We start from the raw sequence: 18867 nt of genomic DNA on the forward strand, positions 1-18867 counted from the left end.
AGCAAGAGACAGAGATGAGTGCGAGAGAACGACAAACAAAGATACAAATCGAGCGTGCGAGAGAGAGAGAGAGTGAGAGAGAGAGATTTAGGGTTGTTGATATAACTAATAAAGTCGAAACGACGATTAAACAATTCCTAAAAACTTTCACAATTAACGATAGTCTTTAGCAGTCGTTTTTAGCGCAAATGTGGAGTCTCAAACAACACAATGTGGTGTAGTGTACAATTTTTATTTCCCTAAAGACATTCTTTGTTATGTGATTTTTATTTTCATGCCTTATCGTTAATCACAAGAAATACCCTAAAAGTTGTAAATGGACCACACATATAAATTGAGCCCATTGATTCATTGGGAATGAACCTCTTATAATTTAGATTTTGGGTTTTGCAGGTAAAGTCCATTATCTGATAAATCCAAGTGATCCACATTAAGTATTGGGCCCTATAACCAAATAAATAAGCTTGATGCTGAGGGCTCCTCAAACCCACAACAATATCCCTGGGTCACAGCCCAAGTAACTGAGGCCAAGCATATTGGACTTGAAAGATGGGTGGCTCAACAAAAAACCCAAATTACAAACAACACTATATACATGACACACGCATGTACATGGCTGTCATTAAGCATACTTGGCTCGGGCGGACTCCCTAGAGCTAGCTAATGTAAAAGACTATGTACACAATCTTTACACAATGACCTTGTTCAGTGCTTCGTGGTCCAATCAAAATCATAAAGACCCATTACGCACACTTTCACTAGAACAAGACAAGTGCTCCATATTTGGCCTTAGAATGCCTAATAAACCTTGACTTAAAGAATGCATAAAGTTGCTTGCGCTATTCAGCTAGTTTGGGAGGTTTCATTCAATACAGCCCCATTGGCAGGCTTGTTTCTGATGAGTGGGTCCCAACTTGAAGCTGTCTTTAACCTTTGGAGACACCCTTTAAGAAAGATTAATTTTCTTTCACGCTGTTATCTTAAGGTTGTAATAATTATAGGGGAATTCTACTGTTATTTTTCCAGGCAAGATTATCTGTGCAATAACTGCAAGCGACCTGGGCATTATGGTAGAGATTGTCCAAATAAGACCGTTTGCAACAACTGTGGACTTCCTGGGTAAGATTAATTCCCTTACTGTTTCATTTTTAAGTATCTTTGGGTGAGGAGCAAAGGACCATGCTATTGCCAATTGAAGTGATCTGACGTGTATCAGGCTTCTTCTTCCCCTCCTTTAAATAAAATCATTTTGTGTTGGGAAAATGATAGACCTAAAAAAAAAGACCCTTGATTTCTTATTTATATGCGGAAATCATGGTTTTAAATTCGTCCGAGACAGAGATGATTCGCCTGAGCCATCTCGGTATTGATCATGAGCGAGACAGACGGATGGATGTGGCATCCCACGTTTGCAGAATCTCGTGAGACAAACGAGATGGCTCGGATGATATTTTGAAAATCTCATCCGATTCAGTTGTTGTTTTGTATATTCTAATAAAAATAATTATTTTTAATTTAAATAATTATTATCTAACTAAAATATGATTTTATGAATAAAAATCTTTTAATCTACCTTATTTTATAAAAAAATTATAATTATTTTCATATAAGTATAAATATATTCATGAATAAAATAATTGTAAACCAAGTTAAATGGTTTATCTCGGCCAAGACTGGTTGACTCGTCCAAGACAACTTGGTCTCATCCATGAACGAGACGAGACACCAAACCAAGTTTTGAACCAATGGTGGAAATGCGTCATTTTAATCTCTGTTAAATGTCTTCTGTCATTAGGCACATAGCGTCTGAATGCAATGCAAAAACTATGTGCTGGAATTGCAAGGAGTCTGGACATGTTGCGAGTCAGTGCAACAATGATCCCATCTGCCATATGTGTAGCAAGGTGGGGCACCTGGCCCGAGAATGTTCAGGCTCTGGCCTGTCTCACTATGATGCAAGGCTTTGTAACAACTGCTACAAGCCAGGCCACTTTGCCGCCGACTGCACCAATGAGAAAGTATGCAACAACTGCCGTAAAACCGGGCACTTGGCCCGTGACTGTGTCAATGATCCTGTCTGCAACGTCTGCAGTATGTCGGGACACGTTGCTCGACAATGCCCCAAGTCAAGTTTGGCATCGGAGATAGTTGGCGGCCCCTTCCGAGATATCATCTGCCGCAATTGTGATCAGCCAGGTCACATCAGTCGTGACTGTGTGGCTATTGTCATCTGCAACAACTGTGGTGGGCGTGGACATAATGCCATCGAGTGTCCCTCTGATCAAATGCTTGACATTGGGCTTCGCAGGTATTAAATGTATGATATTTTACTTGGTTGGTAGGGTTATTCCTAGAAAGTTTTCGACTTGATTCGTCTTGGATTCTGGGATGATTGATTCTAAAGAGATCAAGTTATTTTTAACTTTCAGAACAAATTTTGTTGGAATACTCTTGAATACCTTATTTCTAGGTCTTAGTATGTTCCTATTTTATTGATTTTTCATTTACTTCCAACTAAGGTGTAGACAGTGTAGTATTTCTGATGTTGATAAACTATTGCACAAAATGTCATAGAACCCATCAAAAAAGGTATCTGATGCAGTAATTTGTTCTATATTGAGTACCAGTAAGTGTGCATGAACAATGGGGTGAACTTGCAAGTAGTTGATGAATCTAAGAAAACTAAGACCTGATAATATGACTCGCCAGGTGGCATACTCAAATGATGTCATGATGTGGACAAGTTTGAAAATCGTAGATCTATACGCCTCGGGATACACAGCTCCCTCAGGATATGGGGAAGTGCAATTGTGTATCCCGAGATGTTTAGATCTACGGTACTTGAACTTGAGTATGCTACTTGGCGAGTCATATTATCACGACTCAAACAAAAAATGTTTCTAATTGTGTAAACATTACAAGTACAATGTGCTTTACCCATGGTTTTAAATATGAATAATGATTTTCTGACGCCTCCTCTTGACATATGCCCCCATCACAGAATTGTAGATCATTTACCTCGGGATACATAGAATTATAAATCTTTTTCTTTGGTATCCTGAGGCAAATGATCTATGGTTCTGTGTTGGAGGGGGGCATCATATTATCACTATTATTTAGATATCGTTCGAGATTGAGATGACTGAGTCATCTCGATCTCTTTAATGAACTAAACAGATATTGACTGCGATACATAATTCACGATGAATCATTTTTGATATGGTAGTTGTAGACATGGGCAATATGCTTACCACACGCCATCACTGTGATTCGCTATGTGGCAGTGCTAAAGCTGCCATGTCCCCAGCAAAGCTGCCACATGGCATCTATCGAGAGTTCAAAATTCTGACGTTACGAAAAGAGCTATCAGCCTGGCATTTTGATCACGGCGCCTACATAGAAGCACCTATGGGGAGGTGTCAGGCCCCATGGGAGTCATATAGATGACTATGTTACAGGGGTTAATAATATTGGCATCTGCAGGCCCTTGACATGGCATGGTGCGACCTTTCTTCGGACTTGACAACAATAGGTCGTCAGTTTCATACACACATCATGTTAGGAGGTTTGACTAAAGAGAAGTCTCTCTCCCTTTCCACTATAAAAAGTTTGAGGCTACCATAGAGATGGTTGGACTCTCACGCATGGTTGTGTCAACACTTTGTCTTCAATTTGTCTAGGCACAACAAGATTCACACGATTGATTTACCAGCTTAGAAGGATCTTAGAGTCTTGTAAACATCATTATCATATATAAATATCAAAGACCTTATCTTCGTTATTCAACATTTGACGACTCCGTTGGGGAGATATACGTTAAGACTCATGCCGCAAAATGAGGATTAGAAAATAATAAGCACATAACGATAATGTAAGCGAGAGGACTACCCACCCTCACAAATTCATAATAAACTGAAATCTTAAGAGGAAAAAAAAACTCAGTTTTGAAATGGAAAATTTCAATTATATTAACATCAATAAAAATGGAATATAATCCCAATCAAAAGAAATATTCAATTTGAAAATGACCCAAAAAACGTTATGAGATGACGTACACAGATTTGAACACACATGACTCTCCACGCGACAAAAAAGAATGGAGGAATTAGCTCACCAAATCTTTAGGATAAGACTTTAAGGATAATAATGATGGTTGAAAAATAAAAACATAAACCTAAACTAATTGTTAATGTAACTTTCCCTTCATACTTCTAACTTAAATCATAGGCATTGATGAAAAGAAATAAGGATGTCATTTTATTAAAAAAAAAAAAACATGGAGAGATAACAAAAAGTTAATATTCACCCCTTACTTTCAAAATAAACATTAAGTAGCCTTTTCTTCAACATGGTTAGTAGTCTTACATCCCCAAGCATAATGGCCATATTTTTAGCTACCATAACATTGGACATTGGACTTACCAAGAGACTTTTCATACCTTGATTTTGAGAAGTTTCCTTCTCCACGTACTCTTGTAGCGTAAGACTTTTGCCTCATTTCTTCGTTATTGTAGCTGTGTGTCCTCGTCTTCTTCTTCCTTGGCCACCATCGCTTTCTCAACCTCTTTGGCTTTTGAAATCTTCTTCGTGGTCACTTTTCAAAGTGAGCTTTGTTTGGAGTACTTGCTCCAATTTCTCTTGCTTCTTTTTGTTGATTCTTCTTTATGAGCTTATAGAGATCCCAAGATTTGATCAATTTTCATGGAATTTAAGTCCTTGATTCTTCATTATGCTTGAATTGGGCAAAGTTATCACAATGTGGAATGGTTGTTAGATCACACTTCTAAATGCCATGGCAGTTGATTGGTCTATTTTTTTTTTTTTTTTTTTATTATAAGCGAGTTAGTCGTTCGTAATTAGTAAGGTAGGTTTTAACAAACTTAACAAGCTATTAAAAAATGGTGAATTTTTGAGACATCACCACCTATTATGCAAATACACCTTGACACAATGACCTTCTCTTCTCACAGAGTTATTTTTTCTTAAAAAATAACCTAATGCCGTCTTCTTCTCTCCCTAGCCGAAAACCCAGGGTAAGTCCAGGCGTTTAGGTCATTTTCAGTTAAGACTCCAAAAGAGACCTTGGCCATGGCGGGCTAGAATAGATATTAACCACTAAAAAATACAAAACAAAACAAAAACTGAGTAATTTCTGAAGGAATCATTGATGAAGGCTTGGGCTTATGGCAGCGAATTGGCGATCATCATTTGGCATTATGCCCTAAAATCCCTGTATAATATAGTTTCTTTAAGAAGATAAAAGATAAAATAATTCAGAAAGAATAGAAGTTCAGAGCTTCCGGCTTGTTTAACAGACATGATTTAAGCTTATTGAACTTGCATTTCCAGGTTTCTCAATTCCTACTAATCCAATTCTGGAAAAGATTATTCATGGAACAAATGCAATCTTCACAACCAAACAGTCTTAAAATCAAAAGTATATAACAATTTCCAAATGCAAGTTTCACACGCAGAAAACAATAATTCTATTTATATAGGGCAATTAGCCCCCCCTCTAAATAACTAAATTAACTACCTTTGAACACAACAACGAACTGCAAAACAATTAACCTTATAGGAAGCTTTTCCTTCCATCCACCGCGCATCTGATTTCACCAAGTTTCGGTAGAAATCCTTAAAGCCGTCCTACATGGCGTCATCCCACCCAACCCAGTTATCGGCATTCTTGTCTGCTGCACCTTTCCTTGATTCTTCCTTATGGTTGTCTTTACCGTCCCAGTCACCCCAAGTAGCCGAAGAACTGGACTTGAACCCACCCCAATTATCATCATTCTTTGCCGCTCCTTTCCCTGATTCTTCCTTATGGTTGTCTTTACTGTCCCAGTCATCCCAAGAGCTCGAAGAATTGATGGAATTGAACTGTCGACCTGATGAAGAGTTCCCCCCACCAGTAGAAGAATTGAACCCTTTGTTCTCGTGGCCAAAATCCTGATAATATCCATTTGTTTCGTTTTCATTCCTTTGCCAGGTGATTCCTTCCTTGGTGTATTCCTCAACCTTCTGTGAAGCCATTGCCATGACTCCTTTCATAATCCCCCATGTCTTCTGCCCAATCTCTGTAGTTTTGTTAGTGACGACGTTGACGGTCTCATTTACCTTGTGATCATAGCCACCCTCTTTCACCTGTAAATAGAATCAAGTGATGATGATGCCTCTTTTTTTTGGTTTTTTTTTTTTTGAGCTGCTATTGGCACCCCAACTTTTACTTATTACACCCCAATTTCTTTAACTAATTACCACACCCTAGTTAAAGATTCAAACATTACAAAGGTTTGGCTCAAATTATTATCTCATCTCAACATTACAAAAATGGTAACATTCATTCAATAGAAAATTCATTAGAGGAATTGGAAATTTTATTTTATTTTTTTCTTATTTATTTGGTATATATGATAGATAGATGAGTGGGTGCCAACCTAGTTGTGATGTACTTTTACTATTGTGATGCAATGCCTCCCCATTTTTGTAATTATAATTAGTTTAATTTTACAATTTACTTTTATAATCAATGTAATTTTACAAAAAAACAATCATAAGTATTGTAATTTTACAATTTCATCAGTTATAATGTTTCTACTTTATATAATTATATTGTCGTTTATAAGTTATATGGTTTATATTTTACATAATTATAGATAACTATTTATATAATTATTTTTAAGTTAATTGACGTAGCGGAAGCGTGTGAATCAATAGATTCGAAAGAAATTAGGATATTATGTTCTATGTAACACACAAAACCAGTTTGAATCAATATATTCAAACTTGGAAATGAAAGGAAAACCAGAAAAAATAAATTGAATCAAAGAAATAGCTAAATTCAAAATTTATTGAATGAATATCATTTCAAAATTCATATGTGAAGCTCCTTATATAGATATTTTCATCATGACAACTTAGAAACCATCTAAAATATTACAAATTAACATTCCTAACCAATCTATAACATAATAGCAACTTTCTAAACCTACTATAACTCAATTTGGACACTTCTAATTATGGCCTAAAGAATAAAAACGAATTTAAACTCAAATAGAAATCCTACTAGAACTAGAAAATAGAAATCCTACTAGAATTATAAAACAGAAACAATCCTACAAGAATTAGAAAATAGAAACAAATCCTAATAGAATTAGGAAATTACTAAAGATTCTAATTAGAACCATAGATGCCCTACATTAGTTATATATTTATATAGTTATAAGTTTATAACAATAAATCTTATATTTTATGTACTTATTATAAGTTATATAGCTATATACTTTATATAATTATTTATAAGTTACAAGTTTATAGTTTCCTAGGTCCTTGAACCCGTACTTATTCTAACCTTATCAAAATAAAAGAAGGTTCAAAAAGAAAAAAAAATAGAATTCAAAATTTTGAATTTCAAATCTATTCGAAACCGAAGAAAACCTGAAAAAATCAGTAAGGTCTAGGTTTCAATTCTGGCTGTTGGACGTTGAACACAGACCGAACCCAAAAGTTTAGGATTGGACCCGGTTTAAGTCGAACTCGAAATTTCAATTTTGTTCGATTAGAGTAAACCCGAATGTACAACCCTACCCCCACTCCCCACCCACCGGATTCATGACCATTGGTCAACGGTCATGAATCCGTTGGGGGGTAGGGATTCCGAGTTGAATCGGAATGTTTTTAATATTGAAGAGGGACAAGAGTGTTCTTCCTAAAGGGCTCGTCTTTTTCTCATTAGACTCCTCAAAGCACACCACCACTTTTTATTTGTTTGAAATTGGTCAAATGAGAACATTTGTACTTTAGAGTATTTTATTTGACATAATCCATTATGAGGGCAGCTTTATTGGATCATCTCTATTTGTTAATTTCATATGTACAAATGAGAGACAGGGTTGACCGAGGGTGGAGAGATTTTAAAAAAATTGATCTTGTTTTCAAAATTCCGAGTTTTCCCCTGTTTGGGTTTGGTTTTCGGTCCCACCTTCGGTTTGGTCCAGTTTTGAAGGGGTAAACCCAGACTCAAACCGATTTGTTTCAGTTTCGGTTCGGTCCAACAATTCGATCCGGGTAATGGGTTTCAGGTAAAATGTACATCCCTATTTTCATCCATGTCATTTTTAATTTTCATCGTCTTAGAACCCTTGATTTGAACCGAAGCACTCATTCTCACTAGTGTTGTTATTGATATTTTTTTACATCCCAAACAAACCTCAAACAATTTTTCCTTAATTATTTTCTATTGGGGGGGCCATTCCTAAATCGAATATACTCCTTTTCCTTTTTTTTCTTAGTCTTACCACTCCACATTAACTCTGCATTCTACAACACTTTTTCTATGAACGTGTTGTTTCTTGGCAACTCAACATTTAGCTCCATAAAGCATGCTAATCTTATAGTTATCCTTTTAAAAAGTTGTATACAGTGGATAAGATCTTGGTTTATGCAATTCTTGGAGTGGTCCCAATCTCCTATGCATCCTTCAATACTCATATTCTAACATCTTGACCTTCACTGCTTGCCAGTTGCATTTTCATCAGTCAAAATTGCATGACCTTGATGATCATGGTTCTTATTGACCTTTGTTCAGCAATCATGGTACGAACACCACCCGATGGGCAATATCTCAACATTCGTCGCTCTTAGGTAGCCAACAAGACTTCACTCTAACATCTGTGTTGGTACTGTGAGATACTCTTTTCAAATGAGCTACCCCAACCTCATTTTGACCAACTCACCATATGTCACCTCACCAGATCACACCATCTACAAAAATTTACTCTAATTTGATTGAAACATGTTTATCACATAAAACTCTAAAAGAGTTCTTCAATTTTAACCACCAAAAAATAATTTCATGGTCACAACCTCATTAATTTTGCCATCTTTATGTATAATTAAACCTAAAAATGGAATTGGTCTGTTCAAGATATTGCTCTTTTGTCAATCTTAACTAGAGTTTCATCCTCTGAAGTGTATTGACTTAAGTTGCATTGCCAGTTTTGTCTTTTGTCCTATTTATCTTAAAACCATTAGTTCCTAATATATCCTCCATGGTTCTAGTTTAGAATTTAATCCCTCTATGTGTTCATCTTCAAATCCTACATCTCTCTCCAAATAACATACACCAACAGACCTCTTTTTCAATGTGAGTGGTTAAATTTTTTATATTTAAATATGAGGGTTAATATTACTACTCTTTTGAAACCCTTTTACAGTAGAACACCCAAAATTAACTCCCTAAAGACCAAGTCATATGCTTTTTCTAAGTTCAATACAAACCATGTGTAAATTCGCCATATAATATCAAAACTTCTCTATAAATTGTTTAATGTAACCTCAGTAGTTGACCTTCCTAGCATGAATTGTGCCGACTAAAGTAGCACTATGATTAGGATAGGAAAATGTATCTTTTGGGGCCCTATATAACCATGTAATTAACAGACTTCCCAACTAAAACCCGTGAATTACGTAGATTAACGAATAAGCATCATCACATGCATAAATTACCATAAATGTTGTTAAATCATCGATTTTGTGATATATTTGATGGTGTTTGTTAGTCTCGACAGATGCATAATCGGAAAGAAGAGGGATGTTTTGAGAGAAAGCAGGAAATTCAAAGATTTACAAATGAAGAACAACGGTCAAAGTAAGAAGATCAAGGTCAAAAGCAATGTGCAACCCAATTTCAGGCCTTAGAGCTTCTCCAAATTAAATTGTGAAGCCTTTGGGCAACTTTATTAAGTGCATTCAAATGGACCCTTAAGCCCAAGTCTAAATCAAAGCCCAAAGCCAAGACTTAACTAATTTCAAAGTCTATTTGACCAAGTCATTGAAAAACCCACCAAAATTCCACCAAGAGATGATTATGTTTGCCACCTCACCACATGCATTCCACATCACCCCATCACCTCTTTGTCTCCCACCAAGTGATCCCTCCTAAATCCGATAAATACACCCCCAACTCAACACCTTGGTTTTTACACCATTACACCCTGACACCTTATCAAAACCATCTTTTTTCCTCCATTCTCTTTCAGGCCATTGGATTCAACTTCCAATAGTCGATGTAAACACACCACCCAGTTTGGATGCGTGCGGGAACCAGTTTTCTATCCTTGTTGGTAACAACGGTGATACCAGATTTTTTAGGCACTACTTGGATTGGACTGACTGGCTGACTATCAGAGATGGGATAGATGACACCCGCATGTAGCAATTTTATAACTTCTGCTCTAACTACTTCCTTCCTTGTTTGGCTCAGTCTCCTCTATGGTTCTCTGGATGGTTTTGCATTTTCTTCGAGGTGAATTTGATGCATAACCACATAAGGACTTTTGCCCTTGATGTCAACTATGGTCCAACCAATAGCTTCTCAATACTCACTTAAAACTTCTAAGAGTTGTTCCTCTTGAGATTGATCTAATTTTGACAAAATGATGATTAGTAAGGTTTCTTCCTCACCGATGAATGCGTACTTGAGAGTACTCGGACATGGTTTGAGATCTAATTTCGATGGTTCAATGAGAAAGGGAACAGAGTTGGTTGAGACGTTTTGGAGACTTTCGACTCTTGCAGTCCAAATTGTAGTGTCCATGAGGGGAACATAATCCAACAATGCATTGACTTCCCTCACTAATTCATCTACTTTGAAGTCCCAATCAAACTGGTTTAGACAATTCTCAAGAGGATCAAGATAACTTGATTCCTCTTACACTTGATCAACCAAAGTGTTAATCATATTTACCTCTTCTAGATCGTTTCTCTCTCCGATCTGATAATAATTATGAAAAACATTTAACTTGACTTTCATGCCTCTGAATGCCAGTGTCGTCACGTCATTCCGACAGCGGATCACTGCATCTGATGTTGCTAGGAATGGCCGTCCTAGAATGATTGGAACATGGCTAGTTGGATTGATAACAGGTTTCACATCAAGGACAATGAAATCTACAGGGAAGTAGAATTATTTTACCTTTACGATAACATCTTCTACGATACCCTTGGGAACTTAGACCGACGCATTTGCTAGACTCAATGTGATGTCTGGGTTTCAACTCCCCCAACCCAATTGTTTATAGATAGAATTGGGTAGCAGGTTCACGCTAGCTCCTAGATCCAACAAACATTTTTTGACTACTTGATCTCCTATGTGAATAGGAATCGTTGGACATCCAAGATCCTTGAGTTTGGGCATAATGTTTTGCTGAATGAGCAGAGAGTCTTGGGCTGCCATGATGGCTTCCCGAGAGAATGAAGTTTTTCTCTTCCTGGTGGTCAAGTCTTACAACGACTTGGCATATGATGGGATCTGTTTAATGGCATCTAGGAAAGGAGTGTTTTGGACATTTTGGAAAATTTCCAGAATACCTTCAAATTGACTAAGTTTCCTATTTTCCTTCAGACGTTGGGGAAATGGGGCTTTAGGAATGGATGGAGTGATTGGGAGATTTTTCTGAACTGACTTATTCCCTTGGGAATTATCAATTTGTTCCTCTGATTCTCTGACTTTGGGTGTGGTTTCATCCTTTGGTGTGAGAACTTCATTTTCTTTTGGAAGTTGGACTCGATTGTCCACACGCGCAAGAAACCCAGTAAATTCATCCCCAAAAGGGGGTTATCACACAAAACTTAAGTTTGGAGGCCACGAGGAGAGATCCCCTAGGAGTCCCTAGCTGACATACTCTGCTATAGGCATCCAGCATATAAGTGGAGATAATGTATGATCTCCCTGATGCATTGTTACTTTCAAACCAATGCTATTGTATGCATTTATATGTATAAATTGCATTCTTCAAGGAGTATGTTAAGTCTCACTCTCTTTTTTTCATTTGGATATTAAGAGTATGAAGGTGGGTTTTGATCCCTCATCTGTGGTGTTACCACTTGCAGACTTCACCAACTCAATGAGTTGGCACCTTCAATTAACATAGGCATGAATATATATTTTAAACCAAATTTTATGATAATTATATTACTTATAAATAGAAAGTTCTTTATGAATGTAAGGAGTCACTATGTGCTCACCTAGGCACCAAGTGGAGCATGTTGTGAGGTTTGCAAATGCATCTCAACAAACTCTGAAGAAAGAAATCAACATTTTTTTGTACAATAATTTTCACTTTTTTTCCTTTACTATGCTACCTATTTGCTCAGTTATTAATATTGCAACTGGGACAGGACTGAATATCAAGAAGATAAAAGAATATCATACAACTTCATTAGTTAATGAATATGATCATTTATTTTCACTGTTATTGATACAGAAAAAGGTTTCAACAGTGAAACGAGTATAGTTAATTGACACAAATGTTACTAGAGTAATAATGATAAATGCGATGAAGACGACAAATACCTTGGAAGTAATCTCCTTTGTGCCAGCTTGGACTACATTAGCCGCAGACTGAGCAGCTGATGCTGCAACCAGAGATAGCCTACCAAATCCCTGATTAAAACAAATGATAAGACGATTAATTTATAAAGAAATAGTAAGCAGAATAAACATGCTACTATCTTATATGCCAATAGAAATTATACTCGAGGCTGGTTGAAACTAATGAAACCAGGGAAGCAGAGGCAGTAACCTTCTCGGAAGATTTGAGGATTTTTAAGAATTCTTTTGATGATTACACATATGTATTGTATTGGGCTTCAAGCAAGGTGTTGGATCCACAGAAAATAATGAACTTCATAGACCATATAGCTATTGCGGATAATGTTCATGTGTCATATGGTGTAAAACTTGGCGAAGAAGATAGTTAAAAGGCCCTATCTCTAGTGTTTTGCTTTACTTTTTTTTAAACAGTGTATAGGAATCCTTGTCTTGACATATCCAAAATCCAGTACACTTATCGGTTGAAACTTTCTAAGAAAACCTGACAACGTGCATTAGATCCCCCACTAATTATCTCACATTCTCACTCCAAAAGAAAAGGATCCACCATAACTTTTGCAAATATCCTTTTGAGTATCTCATTTAAATCAACACAATACTACAGTCAAGTAGGATAAACATAAAATCAATCTTTATAACGTTTTATTCTCAGCTATTCTAATATAATCGAGCTTAATAAGTTCAAATATCTTTTTTACCAAATCGGAACATTTTTGTTGAAAATAATTTTTTTTTTTTGTCTGCTGGAATATTCCATAGTTCTGAGTTCTCTCTTCAATCCATTCATGTTTGTACAGTTGTGAATTTTCTACTTGTGAGTAACTTGAAACATTTCAAGGTCTAAGATTGCAAGGTTTGCACCATTAGATGATTACGAGTAAATCAATGGAAATTACAACTTGGATAACCCATCTGCAAAGTGAGTTTTTTGTGCATTTTAGTTATCTTGGCAAAAGAAGTGTTGCACTTACATCGGCATTTTGATCATTACCTTTTTTTTTTTTATAAACAAAACTTTATTGAACCGAAGACAAGGAGTTCTCAAGGAAGAACAAAGCAAGGAAAAAAGAAAACCAAAACAAAAAAACAAAAAACAAAAGAAAGAGAGAAAAGAAATCTGCAACCCCCAAAGAACAATCACCCAGTACACACATAACCCCACCCAAACAAGAAATCTTCAAACACAAACCCCCTAAACTCATGAAATTGCTTGCACCAAACAACAGACCCACAATACTAAATATGATTTCTTGCAAAGAGTGCTCCTTTCCTTCGAAGATATGCCTGTTCCCCTCTTTCCACAAGCCCCAACAAATGACCGATGGAATAAAGTCCCAAAGAATCCTCTCCCGTCCAACAAAGTATGTGAACCTCTAAGACTCAAACACCACACTGACCAAACAAGGGGAACACCAAGAGATGTTGAACAACAAAAGAAAATGGGACCAAACCCGATGAGTCTTCCCACAATGAATGAGGAGGTAGTTTACAGAATCCCCATTGGATTTGTGAAGAAAGCAAAAAATCCACAAGAACCACACCCCTCACTCTAAGATGATCTTGAGCAGTATATCTACCAAATGTTAAGATTCTGGTACAAAGATTAAACTAATGGATGTAGATAGCATCACTTGAACTTCAGGCCTTTTGATTAAAGTGTTGAAGTTGCTTCCAAGAAAGCAACCAAGTGACGATATATTAAAAACTTGAACTAGTGCAAGTGATATCATCCCAATCACCTCAAACTAATTCAAGTTGGATAACAAAACCACGATATATACGTTAATCAGACAAGTCTACAAGGTAGTGATTATCTATGAAAAAACAAGTCTAAGGTAGTGACCATTGTCCGATATTCAGTGTCATGTGCGTTGCCACTAAAACACACACACAAGACAAATAATGCTTGTTAGTCAAAATCCACTATATGGAAGAAAAACCATTCCTTTAACACTCTTTCAACTTGAGAGCTGGATTCTACAACTATTATTCATAGTTGAGATGATTTCACAATAGTTGCGTTGAAAGATTAAATGGTCAATGCAACATCCTTCTTGACCATTGAATCACAAGCCAAACTTATCGAGCTCAATATAAAGGTGATCTAGCTTAAGCTTAATTCATCAACTTATGGGCCTTATTGTTATTGTCATTGATACCATCTACAAAGATGAATCTGACTAATAAGGATTTGTTTTAATACATCAAAAGGTATAGAATTGATTGATACTCGATGATACATTGTTAGAATCCACAAATAAATCAAATTTAGCAAGAAGAACACACAAAGCACAAAAACAATTCTCACCTGAGAAACAACAGAGACCGTATCTCTAAGAGCATTCACTTGCGAACCACTCTGCTGAACCGGTGAAGGTGCTGATCCAAATCCCACGTACTTCCCTCCTTGCGAAGGAGGCAACCCTTCAGGCCGAGATTCATTCTCCGCCATCTTCCCCGCAAAAAAGCTCTCCTTATTCGCAGCCGAAGCCTCCAATTGTGATCTGGTATAAATATCCTGTGTTGATCTCGATCTTACCGGTACCCCTCCTCTCCCACCACCACCACCACTATTACCAACTCCACTCCTGAAATCACCCGTAGATTGGTTTCGCCTAATATCCGTAGATCGAAAACCATCATCGTTATCCCAACTATCCCACCCTCCATTACTCCCCAAATTACCATCTTTGCCACCAACACCACTATTCTGCCCTAGCGGAGGTTTCTTCCTCCCGATCCCAATTGTCTCCTTAACAACTGGCGGTTCCCTCCATGGGCGTCCTTCAGAGAGTGCTTGGATTCTCTCCCTGTAAACGCTAGCAGCGTTGGTGTTGTATTTGGTGACAATATCTGTCTCTTTAGGGATTCCGTATTGAGAGAGAAACGAGTTGAGTTGCTCGTTTCCTCCAGATTCCATCTTCTTGAGCTGGATCTCGGACCAGGAATCCATTGTAACAGATCTGACGAAGCTAATGTGAACACCAAGGCCGCGATGCTTTCCAGAGCATTCGAGACACATGAAGATACCGTACGATACAGAAGCCCATTGAGGGTTTTTCTGAGAGCAATCAACACAGATCTTGTTTCCTGGTTGAGATTGTAGGTCTCGAAGACGTCTTGAAGCCGCCATTGATGTCCGATCCAAGCGATCTGGATCGGATTTGATTGGATTTGTAGAACAAAATAAGAAATTGATCGAGAGATCGAACACAAAAAGAATCGATCGAAAAACCTCAATTTTCAATTTAGGCGTTAAAGTTAGGGATTTTATAATAAAAACAATCCAGAGAAACTCTCCTTATTATAGTGGAAGTGAGAGTATTTTAATTGGAAAAAAAAAGAGTCGTGATGCTGCACGCGGTTTAGAGTACTCCATTAGTACGCGGATGACGTGGGAAAGGCACATAACCATAGATCCTCATTTTTCCTTTTTGGGATACACAAGTGAAGATCTGCGGTTATGTCCTTACCACGTCATCCGCGTACAAAAACCGCGTAAATTGATCATTATTCAAAAAATAAAAATAAAAATCTCTCTTTTTTCTCAGAACGTTTACTTCCTCTTGGAGAAATCAAAACGGCCGACAAAGGCCAGTAAGTATTAAGCATTTGCCTGAAATACCGTTATTTAAATTTAGTTATAACACACCAGTATTTAGTTATAACATTCCACCTTACTCTTTACATGAAGGATATGAAGGGCGTTTAATTCTAGAAGGATTGGTGTGTTGTAAAAAGCTGGTGCATGATAAAATCTCTCTTTCCTTTTTTTCTTTTTTTGTTTTTTTTTTTCCAAGGATACATTTAAGGGAAAATTACTTAAAAGACCCTAATGGAAGGGTTTCTTTTTAAGTTTTGCAAGATAATTTGATAAGAAATTTAGTAAATTTTTTCTTTCGTAATGATCATTCTTTATGGGTGAACTCGTCACTTTTTTACTTACTGTCAAGTTCACCACTTTCTATTACTGTTGAACTCGACGCTTTTTATTTCGTGTCGAGCTCTCAATTATTATTGTTGAACTCACTATTATTTACTGTCGAGTTCACCACTTTTTAAATAAAAATTGGTGAACTCGACACTGGTAAAACTCACCCATTTTCAATTTTTGAGTTTTTTCGACTAAAATACATGGAAAGATCGACTAAAAACTTGAGAGAACGACTTGTTTAGATGATTTCAACTCAAAAAAAATCATATTAAGAAAGAAAAAAAAAAGTACAAAAACTCTAATTTTTTACATACATCTTCAATATGTTTGAAAAACCCATTAAAATTGACTTCTTTTTCTTTCTTAAATCCTTTTCAACGGAATGGAATCTCCAAAACTAGATTGAGATGTCAAAAATCAAAATTTTTTATGAAAACAATGAGATTGAATGGTTAGGGTATTCAGTCGTGAGAAATGTGGGAGATGAAGTCAAGAGACCATTCAGAAAGAACAAAAACAATAACTTAAGAATATTCAACCTAAAATCGTGGAAAAATGATTACAACCCTTGGAATACTCTCTTGTACTCTTCAACCAGATCCCCTGGCATAGAGCGAAAAAAAGAAGGCTCCAAAGAATTTTTTTTCTATCATGAAAACAAGTTTGACCCCCCAACTTTGCAATAAAAAACTAGGTTGAATTTGGCATCACCCAATTGAAATATTAGAAAAAGATACCAAAGAGATGAAGAGAGAGGACAATGCAATAAAAGATGGTCTAGAGACTCTCCATCAAATTTGCAAAGAAAATAGAAGATTGGCATCAAGAAGCCTCTTTTAATCAAATGATCAACGGTGGGGCATCAAGAAGCCAGATAAATAAGCACACTTCTTATGGGGCCCTGGGGCCCCAAATGATCAAGGATGGGAAATGGTCCAATCCTTAGGAGGAATTAAGCAAGGTTGATGAAAAAGATTTGACAATAAGATATTTACCTTTAATGCAAGTCCACTCCCACCCATTACTCTTTGTGAGATCCTAATTAGCCTGATCATGTTGGTTAGTCAAGTCTACGAGCTCTTAAATTTCCCAATCATTGAAATTTCTTCTAAAACTCAAGTCTTATAAGGTCTCACTCCCAATGTGGACCAAGAAATATGCAATATTCAAATTCTTCTTTGAAGATAGTCTATAAAGTCGTGGAAATTGGAGGCAAAGAGGTAAAGAGCCACACCACTAATCTTCCTAGAATCTAACACCATCCCTTTTCCCTACCCTAAATCTAACATATTTCCTAAATTTCGGACCGACCCTCATAATGTATTTCCAAATGCTAAACCCAAAAGAAGATTTTACTTCTTTGCTCTCCTATCCATTTTTTTTCTCCGTACCTCACCCTAATCACTCTCTTCCGTAAACTTGATCTCTACTCCCCAAACTTCTATAATCATTTTCCTAATACCATTGAATTTATAACCTTAAACCCCTAATACCTAAGCCCATTTCTCCTTCAACCCACACACCACTTTCCACTTAACTTAGTGGATTTTCCTGACCCCGTTTATCACTCCACAAGAAATTTCTGATCAACTTTTTCAATCTCTCCTCCACACATAGAGATAGATAATAATGATAAGTGGTACACAAGGATACTCGATAGTGCGCTATTAATCAATGTTAGCTTTCCTTCATTGGATAAATAACTTGTTTTTCAAGAGCTAAGCATCTTCTACATCCTCTCAATCATTGAATCCCAAATATCCCTACATGTGTACGTTGTACAAATAGGAAATCTAGATAAGATGTTGGTAAGTGGTACATCTAGCACCCAAACATCGTAGCCCACCTAAAGACCTTAGAATACCCTCCAACCCCAAACAATTTGCTCTTTTGTAGGTTGATACGAAACTAGAGATCACCTTGAAACGACAAAACACTCCCCTTAAGAATCTCACCTGATCCACCGAAGTGTTCAAAAAGACTAATGTATCATCAATAAATTGCAAATGAGACACTCTCAACCCATTATCCCTGACTAAGAATCTAGATAACTCTCCTAAGCTAGAAGCCCTTTTTGAGCATCTTTCCTAACACGTCAACCACAATTACAAATAATATAAGATATAACAAATCCCCTTGTCTCAACCCCAGAGAACTCTTAAAGAAGTCGGTTGAGCACATGTTAACTAGGATTGAAAATGAGGATGAAGTCACGCAATTCATAACTCATTCTATCCATTTTTCCCCAAAGCCCATGTGTTGTAACATATACTTTAGAAAACCCCAATTCACATGGTTACATGCTTTGTGCAAATCAATTTTACAAATTAGACCAGACTCGTCTACTCTCCTTCTAGACTCAATGTGTTCATTAGCAATCAAAACTCCATCATAACCTTCTTTTGACTAATGCATATTTTTCTTGACCAAATAAATTATGAATCACTTCCTTCAACTTATTTGCCAATACCTTTGTGATACTTTTATAAGTTGATCTCACTGGATTAATTCACTTGCAATCCGCAATATCCTTAAATCA

At 36.7% G+C, this 18867-nt stretch overlaps 2 protein-coding genes across 2 annotated transcripts; one reads left to right on the plus strand and one right to left on the minus strand.

Annotated features, from left to right (window-relative positions):
• The first annotated feature begins 473 nt into the window (after window positions 1-473).
• LOC147384636 (uncharacterized) lies at window positions 474-2514 on the plus strand. Its single transcript, XM_086426837.1, has 2 exons — window positions 474-1119; window positions 1796-2514. Exons 1-2 carry the CDS (start codon window positions 821-823, stop codon window positions 2313-2315), a joined length of 819 nt encoding a protein of 272 aa, XP_086282963.1. The 5' UTR covers window positions 474-820; the 3' UTR covers window positions 2316-2514.
• A 2894-nt stretch (window positions 2515-5408) lies between these two features.
• Window positions 5409-15686, minus strand: LOC147384637 (putative ADP-ribosylation factor GTPase-activating protein AGD6). Its single transcript, XM_086425124.1, has 3 exons — window positions 14703-15686; window positions 12356-12445; window positions 5409-6144 (listed from the first exon to the last, which is right to left on the minus strand). The coding sequence occupies exons 1-3, from the start codon at window positions 15525-15527 to the stop codon at window positions 5647-5649; spliced, it is 1413 nt and encodes a 470-aa protein (XP_086281250.1). The 5' UTR covers window positions 15528-15686; the 3' UTR covers window positions 5409-5646.
• Between the last annotated feature and the right edge of the window lie 3181 nt (window positions 15687-18867).

This window comes from Akebia trifoliata, chromosome 15, assembly GCF_017979445.1.
Source record: "Akebia trifoliata isolate Shusen 1 chromosome 15, ASM1797944v1, whole genome shotgun sequence".
Lineage (NCBI taxonomy): Eukaryota > Viridiplantae > Streptophyta > Magnoliopsida > Ranunculales > Lardizabalaceae > Akebia > Akebia trifoliata.

Bases quoted from the DNA above. Each gene is read 5' to 3' on its own strand.
- LOC147384636 (XM_086426837.1), top strand. From the start codon at position 821: ATGCATAAAGTTGCTTGCGCTATTCAGCTAGTTTGGGAGGTTTCATTC. The intron at 1,120-1,795 runs GTAAGATTAATT...TTCTGTCATTAG, and splicing joins AACAACTGTGGACTTCCTGG to GCACATAGCGTCTGAATGCA.
- LOC147384637 (XM_086425124.1), bottom strand. From the start codon at position 15,527: ATGGCGGCTTCAAGACGTCTTCGAGACCTACAATCTCAACCAGGAAAC. The intron at 12,446-14,702 runs GTGAGAATTGTT...TGTTTTAATCAG, and splicing joins CGGTCTCTGTTGTTTCTCAG to GGATTTGGTAGGCTATCTCT. The intron at 6,145-12,355 runs GTATTTGTCGTC...TTCTATTTACAG, and splicing joins CAAAGGAGATTACTTCCAAG to GTGAAAGAGGGTGGCTATGA.